General features: G+C 41.0%; 1 protein-coding gene across 4 annotated transcripts in view; it reads right to left on the reverse strand.

Moving 5' to 3' along the window:
• The window catches only part of cyth1a (cytohesin 1a), a 51,242-nt gene that overhangs the window by 11,492 nt on the left and 26,906 nt on the right, over nt 1–12,844 (reverse strand). For all 4 annotated transcript variants that reach the window (XM_042504950.1, XM_042504947.1, XM_042504948.1 and 1 more), the window contains exons 2-5: nt 5,967–6,049; nt 3,131–3,195; nt 1,504–1,570; nt 1,286–1,404 (exon numbers count right to left, since the gene is read on the reverse strand). In XM_042504950.1, coding sequence (XP_042360884.1) covers nt 1,286–1,404; nt 1,504–1,570; nt 3,131–3,195; nt 5,967–6,049 — 334 coding nt within the window. The remainder of the gene's footprint in view (nt 1–1,285; nt 1,405–1,503; nt 1,571–3,130; nt 3,196–5,966; nt 6,050–12,844) is intronic.

Consider the following 12,844-nt stretch of genomic DNA (forward strand, 5'->3'; position numbering starts at 1 on the left):
GTAAATATTTCAAATGTGCTTTTCTGAATAACCACAACCAAATATGCAAAAGATTAGGGCTGCAACTAATGATTTTATTCATTATTAATTCATCTGACAATTATTTTCTCAAATAATTTGCTACTTTGGTCTATAAAATATCAGAAAATAGTAAGATACTTCCATCACTCTTTCCTAAAGCCCCAAATGACCTAAATTAATTTCTAATTTTGTCTGACCTCAGTCCCACACCCAAATTTATTCAATTTCCTGTCATATAAGATCAAAAAACCAGCAAATCATAACAATGCGAACCTGAAACCAAGAAATGAGATAAGATCATTGTGTCCAAGCAATTTTACTTATAAGCTGAATTTAAACGAGGGATTTGGTGGATGTTGAGGAAGGCTAAAACATGCTTGCTTTGTGGCTCTTCATCGAAGTCTGATTGTTGCCTCATTTGAAAAGTGGTCGCTATCAGCAACCTGAAGACCCAGCTCAGGGTGGCTCAAGAGTGTCTGTTATTAGCTGCATTCTCCCATCAAACCCAATAGAAGAAAAAAAACACCCACCACCTATGATTCATTAATCACCTAATCTCATTCGTGACATCATTCCTGACCTTCATGCCCTTCAGGGTAAATAATCTGCCCTGTGGGATCTTGGGAAGGCACTAAGGAGCTCTCGCTGACAGAGTCATATCCAGTCACTACTGTTCCCAGTGGACGAGTGACCAATCGTGTCTCAGGGCTCTCACGCTGCTCCAGCCCCTCCTCACAGAATCCAAAACACTTGGAGAGCTTGATAACAATCATACTAAGAGCATCCAACGACGGCCTGAGCTCCATTTCCTGGTTTGACCTCACAGACCACACCCTGACTGTAACCCTGCCTGCCCTGTAGTCCCTCAGCTGCACATATTAAACATCAGGCTCATAGCTATTTCCTGTATTATGTGTTCACTCTAACGAAGACAGTCTCAGCTCTCGAGAGAAATATTTCAAACACATGCATTCCCAAGTTGTGAGTCTCTTGATCCAGTTTCTTATGAATGAGTAAGATAACCAAAGCCAGATGGAGGCTATTGAGTAACGGACATCGTCTTGAGAGGATGGTCTAAATGTGGGACCAATAGACTAGAAAGGATGGGCGTGTGCCTGACCGAGAGGAAGCACAGCAATAAGGAAAATATGCACTCGCTATTCGATGCTTTTATCAACCACATGGATGGGTGCTGGTGATTCATAATGGAGAGAGAGATGGTTAGATAGAGGGGAAAAAACAATAAATTAATCTTCATTCTGACCTCTCTCCGAGGTAATCTCCGATGGCTGTTTTGTTGAGGCCCTCACCCTTGTAGAGGAATTGAGCAATGTCGTCGCTGGTATTTTTCAGCAGGTCATTCTCAATCAGGAACTGGATCCCCTAAGAAAAGAAACAGAGCCCCAGGTTACATCCTGCTAATGAGAACATGTGGGACACGTTTCCGAAGAATCACAACAGTTTCATCTTTATCTCTCTTACCTTTTTGGGGTCCATGTTAAATTTCTTACGGCCCATGGCCACCTGTTTATTCCTCTGCATATTTTTCCTGGAAAATCAGAGTAAAGGTTGTTGTTAGTTGTTTTTTTATTTTCTTTTTCAATAATTATTTATCCTTTATCCAGGGTTGCAACAATAACTTTTATTATTGATTAATCTGTCAATTATTTTCACAATTAACTAATTCAAGTGTTTCTTCAATGCTGGCTGCTTACAGTCTGGAACCTTCTCACTACCTTTTTATAAAGCTTCGACCACACCTATACGCTGTGGGGGTACACATCCATAAATGTTGCAAAAACAAAAAAAGAGGAAAATAAGAAATTGCTAAGTGTGTAAGAAAATGAGGCAATACCGGAGTATCCAGATAATAATGTATCGGTTCTCAAAAACACTGTACTTATTTTTACTTTTTGCTAACACGCAAAGATTTGTGGCAGTGTTTCATTTTGAATTGTGAAAACGCCCGCCATTCGACTTTTCAACTTAAACTGCTAGCTTTTTAGAGAGTGTGTAACAAACAAAAATGTAGAGCCCACTGTTCTGATTGTATTAAAAATTTAAGTTTTTTTAATTGAATGACAGGAGGAGGATTACCTCTGTAAAGAGTCTATATATGTTTTAGGAAAATCCTGCATAGTACATCTTTAAGAATTTTGTCTGTTAAATGAGCAACCCTCCAAATCCAAAAATATTAAATTCAATACCACAGAACTCTCAGGAAACCCTGAAGTATTCACATTTGAGATGCTTGAATCATGAATTCATTTAGATTTTATGCCTTTTAGGTATGCAAATCCAACAAATTGATTTAACAAGACTCGGTGCATTATAATAAATGTATTCGCTTCATTTCCTGAAAGTGTCTTTCCCATTAACATTTCTCATTTGTTTGGCAGAGACGGGCCTTTCCTCCCCCGCCACTGTGATGACAAAGCATTGATAAAGCCTTTAACACCATGCATATGGGAACGTCTCATTTCTCAGGCCTTGAGTTATTCAGGGGTCAAAGTGCACTCAAAGAGTCCGCCATCACCATGGATACATCTCCCATCTCCAGCCGGTGAGAGGTCACCACTTCTTCCCACTGATTCACTCGCACCAGCATTCTTCCAGCTCTTGTCTGCCAAACTTCAACTAAACACACGCTCCAGGACAGCTCATACAATCATGTACTTTCATCAATACATGGATTGAAGAAACTTTGATCACAAAAAGGTGTTGTAACCTTTAATGGATTTCAGATCCAAGAAGGAGTGCTTTAGGATTGTTCGGTAGCTGATGGGATCCCTATACACTTGAGTAGACCAAACATCAGCACTCCCTCCCCTGGGACAATCCATTGTCTGCCTCTGCCCATACACCCACTGCATTATTCAATGAGGCCTCCCATCATGGGGGTGTGCCTGATGAAACATTTAAACTGCCCTAAAAGCATAGCCAATTTGGGGAGCTTATTTTGTGTGACGGGATGGCCCGACCTGCCCATCAAACATTAATAATTGACAACTTCATTTGCTAAGTTAATAGAAGGCAAACAACAAACCAATTAAGGAAAAACAGAAAGGGAAATGTGTGTGGAGGGGAGAGTCAGATTCCTTTCTCTTACCTCTCCTCAGTGGAACCCAGGTTCTCGATCTCACTCGTCACTTCTGCTATCTCATCCTTCAGCCGCTGCAGGAAAGACACAAATGTTAGTCTTAAAATGTAATGAGAATGAGAAGATTAGTTCATCATCTGCATCTGCCTACTAACTTCTCTCACACCGGGAGGCGTGGATGAGTGTGACCAACACAACCAACATGCAAAGTGTTTGTGTCAGGCTCTATTAAACCGTGCTGAGGGAGAGGCATCATCTTTGTTTGTCTGTAAGCCAGGTGGCCTTTTATCAAGTCCAGCAAATACTCGTAAGAGCCATCACCGCAAAAGTGTCGCTGCTGATGAAATGAAACTCACTGCTGCTCATCCAGCTCCAGGATTCCTACAGCCTAAATAATCACCCCACAAACCACGAACCAAATTTTTTTATACAGACTTAAGGACAACAAATTTTCAACGCAACATAAAACATTACATTTTTGGTCCAGTGAAAAAGTAATATCTGGTTAGAATTGGGAAATACTCAGCATTTATTGGTGATTTTTATTACTAATTGTGTTTATCACTCTGTATGTGGAATTCTACTGCTTTTATTCCCATCATGAAGAGTTTAAGAGGAGCAATTTGGTTAAAAAAATTTTTTTTGACTATGATTTTACCATGATAAGTCAGAAAAAAAGCAGCTCATGAAACTGTACTTCCAATGCATTTTTAAGACTTTTGAGAGACTGATTTCAGGCATGTCAATACCAAATAAAGCCTTATTTTTAGATTATGAATTCAATGCCTTAAAGGTCTTTTTAAGGATCCACAGGAACCCTGCAGCTCTCTTCAGTTACCTTAAACTAAAAACTGAGTTCAATGTTATTTATTGTCACATGCACAAAAATTATAAGAGCATTGCCACTGCAAATCTTCTGACTCATGCCTCCTCCAACAACGCAATTAGATTTGTATAAAAAAGAAAACCACACAAGTAGAATCATAAAGAGCATCTTAGACAAAAAGTAGTGTAAGTGAATACATTCAGATCTGTATCTCATACTAATGCATGTGTTTTTGTGCTCTTTAAAAAAAATCCTCCTATTCTGAATGCGATAAGGCAGAGAACATTCGGGCACAACCTCGATACAAATGGAGTAAGAAAGCGTAAAAGTGGATTATATTGTGTTTAGCGTTTTAGTGATTAATGGGCTTGCAGGCAGATTTAGTCGATCGAGCCAGGACCGCCGGTGCCACACTGGCGCAGTAAGGGCATTACAGAGGGTAGAGGATGGAGAAGGTGACGTCAGCTTGATGAAAGTGCCGAATAATAGACTGTAGCATAAGAGAAGTCCAGTATACAGAAAGACTTTGGATCAGGAGAGGCTGCAACTCTTCAAACCATCAAGCCTCCCCATTCATATCCAGCCGCAGTGTTAGTTTATCATTTCTCATGCATAAGACCAACACAATATAGGCCAAACCACAAAGGGAACATCTGTGTTTTCAAACCCTGCGCAATCACAACACATTCCTCAGATGCTTGCCTCCACAAACAAAGGCTGTGTTATACAGGGAAGTGGGTGGTTGTGGTGAGGGGGCTCAACATGCAGGACCAGCAGAGGAGGGTGTAGGAGTGGAGGAGGAGGAGAGCGGTCAGTACGTAGACTACATAGAAGGTGAGGAGGAGAGGAGGAGAGGAGGGGTCATCAGAGGGGGTGGGGGTGGGGGGGTGTTATGTTGGCCTAGGCTCGTAAAAGAGCTTGTGTCCAATGTGTCAAGTTTCAGGGCCAGAAGAAACTGAGTTGTCTGACATCTGGAGGCCAACACTCCGCTAGGCCCTGACAGTTCAGTCAACCCTGTGTGTCAATTGGTTACAGAGTTGGTTACTGGGTGACAGAACTAACCTGAGCAGCTCGTTTCGATAATCAGATCTGCTCTTAGGTTTAGCCAAAAAAAATATCATGGGATATACTGTAAGGAAATTTGGCCAAGCTGATTTGAATCCTGGCTAGAGAGAACATGAGGGATATTTAACTGCCTGGACAAGCACGTTTCTCATAAGAGCATAATCCCATTTCATCTGTACGCAGAATCATTTCCTTGTCTTATTTTTAAACTCATGTTAAATTCAAAACCACATTTCAATAAAAAACCCCAAGTTGTATCCATAAATAGAGGTTTTTGTTGACTCTGCATCTACAAAACACAAATGGCTGAAAAGTAAACAGAAATGGTTGGAGGAAGTGAGCACTTGTCAGGAAATACCTCAAATTCCACTTTGAGTGAAATGGACTGCTTGGAAAGAGACATTTGCAGATCTGGACAGGAGGTTAATATTTAACCAAAAGAGGAGTTTCAATTGTAACTGAGTACAGTGGATTATAGCCAAATATCTGGATCTTGTATGTCAAAAATTAAGATCCTCCTGCCCCTTGAGCCAGTGAATCTCAAGACTGGTCATTTGAATGGATGGATCACTTAATTTTTAAATCAAAATTAGCTAGACTGTGATATTATGCTCTGAGAAGCATAATTTTAGAAGCTTTTACAGCAGACAAAATTACAGCACCATGAAATGTGTTGCAGTTGGGTAAAATAGACCTACTCTTTTCCATTTCAAATCTAGTGTATTATTTATTCATTTATTTTTTTTACATTTTATTTCAATTGAAAAGTAAAATTATTTTTGAAAAAAATGTTCACATTTCTCTAAAACATTAGTAAAACTGAAAAATAAATATAAACTTACGGTTTTCTGCTATCAAACACATAATGTACATGATCTTTCTTGTACCTATCTATGGATCCTGTGGTTTAGGATTCATATCAACAAACATTACCACATCCTACTCCAGCATTACCTGAATGTCCTCCAGCAGCTCCTGCTTGCGCCGGCGGATATTCTCCAGCTCCTGCTGCTCCTCTGGGGTGAGGTCGTCCGGCACTGAGGAGAGACGAGAGAGAGAGTGAGAGAGAGAGAGAGAGAGAGAGAGAGAGAGAGAGAGAGAGGATGAAGGGTTAGGACAGAGTCGCCCAAAATATAATGCACCTTAATCCTTCTTTATGTATATCTCCCCCCTGAGGCGTGTCCCTGAGGGTATCTCAGTGCACAGAAATATCATCATAATTTCCTTCATATCAGAAGGTGATTGCATGTCCAAAGCAAGTGGTGTGGAGTCCTGCCATGTGAAATATGTAGTAGTGACAGTCATGAAATATGTCTCTCAGCATCAAACAATATGTGGTCAAAAAGGATCGTAGGCTAGAGGAGATCAGGCAGCAAACAAACACTCTCAGGCCTAGTCAACATGTTCACAGGGTTTTTTTTAAACTACCAAACTAAAACTGATTTATCCTTTTTTTTGTGTGTAAATCTGTCCACACAAGCAATGCAAAACCAAGAGGCAGGCAGCGATGACTCAAAAGCCAAGCAAAGAAGAAATTAAAGATGTTGGCCAATCAGAAGCCTGAAAAAAAGCTATCATCGAATGGCAACCAGTAGCAGTGATCTTTTCAGCATATTCTGACACTTATGGGAGAGTAACTGTACATTTATGTGTAAACGTGCAAAAAGTCCCATTAGCAAGCTTAGAACTAGAACTATTTTGGCAACATCCACCACTGCATGACATGTTGCCTCATTTGTGTGGCTGCAAAAAGATGAAAGTCCACATTCTGACGTTACAAGCCAAAAACTCAAGTGATCTAAACTGCCATTTGCATGAGGACGAAAGGCAAAAATGCATTATAATAAGCTACATTTTCAAAAATACTTGTGTACGAGGGAACTAGGCCTCAGTGTATAAAGCATCACCACCAACAGTAAACCAAGTATGTGGCAGCCAGGTGCACCTTGAAGAGGGCTTAACTTTTGAGTGTAATCTCCACGACTAAATGAAAGCGCTCAGGTCAGCCAGGCGGCACTGAGCATCGGCACCAGAGTAGCACAAATGTGACAGGTCTCAAAGCGCTGCCAGTTCTCCCGTCACTCACACTATAGGCTGTTATAATTAGCTTTGTCTGCGCCAAGGACTGAGGGGCGAGCAACGTGTCCTGATTGATGGACACGTGTTTGTGTGTCTGTGTGTGTGCAGCTCTTACCTGCACTACAAGCATAAAGGGACACCACTTGTATCAGCACTCTAATCATAACAGCAGTCCAAGCACAATCCCTGTTTCCTTTACCTAAGCACTGGACTGGAAGCATTTTCCCTTCACTATATCTTCATTTTCTATCAGATTAAGTGTCTCTTTGAAAACTAACTTATTTTTGAATCAGAATTACTCCCTAAAAGACAGCAATAATTGCTTGCTTGAATAAAAAGTATTTTTACTAGCAGGCAATTTGGAGAGCAAAATGCTTCTATGTATTTTTAAAACATCTGTAATGCCTGAAGGGAACTGATTTTATCCTCTTCATGTTTACAAAAACGTATTTCCACTTGCTGACGAAATGCATGATCCAACATGCATTTATGAATTCTAAATTTTAGTTGAATTTCCTGGGAAATAAAATGAAAGCTTGTGCCCTCTGAGGTGTAAGACACCAACCATTTGGCTCCTCTGTGGCAAAATAACTGCTGCAAGGTGTCGTTTGGGTAGACACTGAAAGACTGTCTCAGTATCACATCACTGGAAATATTTAGCATGAGTGAGAATCAACTCCACAGAGCCATGTCATTGTCATGAGCTGATCAAGTCACAGCAGTTATGTTGGAAGATGATCTCTGTCACTCAGTGACTCTTTCTCGGATTCCCCCAGTGGCCAAGCACAAGCCTCCTGCTCTGACCTCTCCTCCTCCCCTCATTATCTCAGTAGCAGGGTTCAAAGGTTAAAAAGGCTAGGGTTGACTGTGGATCTCTGAAAACTGGTTAACAAGGTAATGGTTATAGAGTGATGGGAGCTGAGGACAGAGGACTCCTCAATACAAGGTTTTATATGATTCAATGCACACCTCTATAAAACCAAAAATGACCCTAAAGACATCACTTCTCTTTATTTTTTACTCTCCTAAATGAAAACATTAATTCAATATTGGTGCTACATAATCCTAACAAATCCTGAAAAATTCTTGACTAAATGTAACAGCTAAACTGTGGACACAGTGTACCTGCAGTAAAAGGTCAGTGAGATGAAGGTTACAAAAGCTAAACAAAATCTGGCACAGCAATCAATAAAGCAAGGACGAGGCCAGCCATGCAGAAATTATGAGCTTCATTGTGCTTTGAGACACACACAAACATGCACAACTTCACAACTAGCAAAACACAACATAAGCTCATTTTATTTCCCTAAAAAGAAGATTAAATCCAAGCATAATATTCTAAATAAATTATACCCCATAGGGAAAATACATGCTGCATAATGGCAAGCACTTGTTTTAATAACACAAGGTATGCTAACCTAAACAGCTTGAGGCCCATGACTTACATTGGAATGTCTGCTAATATTTAACACAGGGATAACAGACAATGGAAGTCCGAAACAAGAGTCTTATAGCGGGCTGTTAAGGAACTCCTAAACAAAGCCATGTTGTCTTCCTGTGTTGTTTTCAGACAGCTGGAGGAGCACGGCAGTCCACTCAAGGTTGACCTTTCACACATCATACCTCACAGCCTACAGTACATCTGGAGAACCGGCCGTTTCCATCCTAAATATTCAGGGTATCCATGGAAACCATGATTTACTCTACACAAGATTTACAGGGGGAGCTGACACCAAGATAAATACTTGAGCAACATTTTGTATTTGGTCAGACAGCTGGGGCTTATACTGGGGAAAACATGGGTGTTTTGATACAGACTGAGATGCACAGACACAAACATACAAAGTGCTGACAGGTTTGAGAGTGTGTTCGGCTCCCATTTAATGACCCTGTCTCCCCATTGACTGGACAAGTTTATGTCGCGCTGAGTAAACCGAGAGCAGGCCGTGCATTTATCAGCACAAACAAGAGCCACAGAGAGGAAAAGATTAAAGCAGGAAGTCCGTTCCTCTTTCTGGAAATATGATGTCAGGTTGGGCGGCTGGTGGACGCTGAAGCGACGCCACACAAAGCAGGACAGCCAGACCCAACACAACCACAGCATTCCTGTGTTGAAGGAGGAGCACAAAGTCAAGGACTGACAGGAGAGAGGAGCTGGAGAAAATGACTATAATTTAAAAGAAAGTGAAAAAAGGAGCGTTATCATTCGAAGATGAAAATCATCTTTCCTCCCTCAAGAGCACAAACAAGGAGCTTGTAGGAAATCAGTATCTCAGCCCATCAGCAGGGCAGACTCCCTTTTGCCGGGATCAGAGATGGACAGTAACGAAGAACATTTACTTAAGTACTGTACATAAGTACTACGGCAGCGGAAGATTTATTTGAGAGATTCTCCACTAGATCACCAAGTCCATGCTGGAAGTTTTTGAGATGAAGAATGATTTGTATTATAAATGTTTGCTCCGTTTACTGCACCCTCATTACATTTTATTTATGTAGTGTGACAATATACAACAATGCATTGAGATTTTTTTAAGTACTTTGAATACCTAAGTATTTTTAAAAGCAAGTACTCCAGTACTTTAACTCAAGTAATAATTTGACTCAGTAACTTTCACCTGTATTGGAGTAATATTTAACCAGGAGTATCTATACTTTAACTCAAGTTATAGAGTTATGTACTTTGTCCACCACTGCCTGGGATTAAAGGGCAGGATTTCTACCCTGTCTTCCCGCAATTATCTATCGTCACCTACATGATCTAACTTACTCAAGGAGCCAATCACATACACCAATCGCTGCCTTCCCTACTCCACCCAAAATGATCAAGACCACATCAGGGAAGGGAAAGGCCCCACCAATGCATGTGCCAGAGGTAGGCACCAAGTGGGTGTCATTTCCCTAAATACAGCAAACGAAGGGGGAAACCTATTCACTTAAGTAAATGCTGAGAGCTGCTTGTTTCTCTTCAGTCTGGGAGTGCTGCCTGGCTGCCATTCAGCAAACCTCTGCACTGGTAGGGCAAATGAAAAGAGGCTGTCATCAGAAACAGACAGGAAATGACAAAGAAAGGGCAAACAGGGTGAAGAAAGAGTGAGTTTTTGTTGTGAAAGCTAATTATCTCTTTTGCAGATGCAGTGATACAGCTAAAACATTTGACGACTAACTGATATGAAAGGAAAATGTGGTGTTTTTTCCTTTATATTCACAACCTCACCTCTGTCCTGTCTATATTTGACTTAAGGAGCCTCTCAGAAGCAGAGGGCCCCTAAAGCGGTCTGACTAGTGCTACCCTCTATGTAGTGATTTCCACAGTCTGAAAGAGAAACACAAGCCGCCCACATCTTCACTCCTTCAGGGACTCACGCTGCCCGGAAAGCAGGTCATTCAGGGGAATCACATGCACACAGAGGCGTGCACGCTACGAGTGCAGTCGTGAACATACACTAGGGTACAGTCACATGCACATGCGTAACACCCACACACACGCCGACGCCCTTGGCCGACGTAGTGCGTCGCCAAGGGCTGTGCTGTGCCTGGCGCTGTGTCAGCGCTAAGCAACTTGATTTTTGTTTCGACTTTCAACACTAACACCATCTGACTGGAACTGTCAGGACTATGATATTCAGACTGAGTCAGTTACATCACTGCAAAAAGATTTCAAATAAAGGTTATTAACCAAAGTCAGTTTTGGGAAACAAGACAGGACCTTTCTTGTAGCAAAAAAAATGATACTAGAAAAACGTCCTCACATTTGCTTTTTTGAAATAATAATTAAGTTTTTCTCTGAATGCTTTAATGCTTTCTGAAAGCGTAAGCTAACACTTGTAGCTGATGCATATGCCATGAATGCCAAACTGAATGCTTGCTCTCTACTTTACTCTCTTTTTGCAAAACATTGCTCTTTACATTGCTACACTTCTTTGAAATTGCCTTTCCATATTAACATTGCATGTAATGTGGCTGAAGTCTTATGGCCAAAGAAGTCAAGAGCCTTTTTTATTTTCTCTTTTTTTTTCTTACAAAATGCTTTTGCTGTTTGAGGAATGCTGAAACCTTGTGAGAAAAAATCTATTTGATAATGTGCTATGTTGAGTCTGTATTTTAAAAATTTTGATCCCTGTGTGTTAGTGTGTTTACTATATATAAAGGTAATTTTTTTGCAAACTGCCCTGCACACAGAAAAAGTGTTTTTTTTATTTATACTTTTGTATGCTTGCTTACTTATAATATGCATGGGATTACTTCATTGATTACACACAATTTTTAAAAGAGTTTGCGAGAACTGTTTTCTCTTGCAAGATATGTGTTTTGCTTGTTTGCTGCAAAGTTTAGTGGTTAGTGTGTAGATTTGAGAACGTGAGTGGAGAGCAGATAATGATAATGACAACATCCCTGTGTTAAGGTACTGACACGAGTGCCCGTTTACCAAATCTGGGACAGTATAATCTGAGCTTTAGCCTGCCATGTCCTGGCCCTCATTACTACTGAGTGCTGTTTAACCTAATTTTATGACTCAAAACACTTAATATGCTCCCTTTGAGTATAACCATGGTGCCCACTCTTGAATTGGCCCTATTCCCTACTACAGCTCTATTTTGTTGTACATAAACTCTTTTTCAAAACTTTTGTCACGTTAACATTGTAAAACTCATAACAATGCTTCATTTGAGCCCTAAATCCCATTGAACAGTTTGACAGTGTGTGTCCTAATCTTTTGCCTCTAAGAGTCTGCAGACTTCCTGGATGGGCAAAGTAGTTTTTAGTGAGGGCTGGGTCAGCGGAGAGCACTGGGGAGGTGACATCAAGGGAGATACCAATTATAGCTCTCTCTCCCACAGCGGCGGAGCCCACTAATACACATCCTGATTGCCATCCTGGCAGAAGAGGCAGACGTCTCATTTCCACCCAGATCACTGAAGAACTCTCCTTGGAAAATAAGGAAATTAGAATTCTTCAGTGCTTGTAGGATCTCTCGGCCTCCACCCCCCTCCCTGCAGATGTGACCCAATTTAGGGAGCTCCTCTCAGAGCACAAGGATTGAAAAAACTTATTAACTAAATAAGCTCTTCACCTAGGCCACCCCCAGTGACACAGCTGCCGGACAGGGTCACAAGATACACACTGAGGTGCACCTAAAAGGACATATCTATGCCCCACACACAGATCTGAATGGTGAACTGATACAGTTTGACGTGACACCGGATCTATTCTCTCTATATCTACTGGACCAGATGGAGACATCAATGAATATATTTACGCTACAACGCTGCCTGTGATCTGCTGACTGAGGGAATATGCAAAGAGATACGCATCCAGTTCAGCAGCCACGTGTCTGTGTGCCTGTACATAATTACATTTTGATGAAGTGCGGGCACTGATCGAGGCAGATGAATGACACTCATAGCAGGAATTGCTAAATGCACAAGGTCCTTTATCTGGTGTCTAAAGCTTTTTCCTCCATATATTTGTGAAACAAACAGCATTAATTTTTTTCTAATACTCTTTATTATTCTTGATTACCCCTTCTCTTCTTCCTCTGTCCTGTCTCCTCTCATTTACTCCTTTGTACCTTTCTCTCTGTTTCTAACCAACCTTATCTCCAAAATGCAACCAAGATCATCAATTTTCTCCAACCCTATACCTCTGCCCCTGTTCTAAGGCTATTGTTGCTGCTCTACAGCCTTTGTCCTTAGAATAACATGGACAGTTCTCTTTGAACAGTAAAAAGCACCCCCCATCCCAGGGTCCCT

This window comes from Plectropomus leopardus, chromosome 17, assembly GCF_008729295.1.
Source record: "Plectropomus leopardus isolate mb chromosome 17, YSFRI_Pleo_2.0, whole genome shotgun sequence".
NCBI classification, from domain to species: Eukaryota; Metazoa; Chordata; class Actinopteri; order Perciformes; family Serranidae; genus Plectropomus; species Plectropomus leopardus.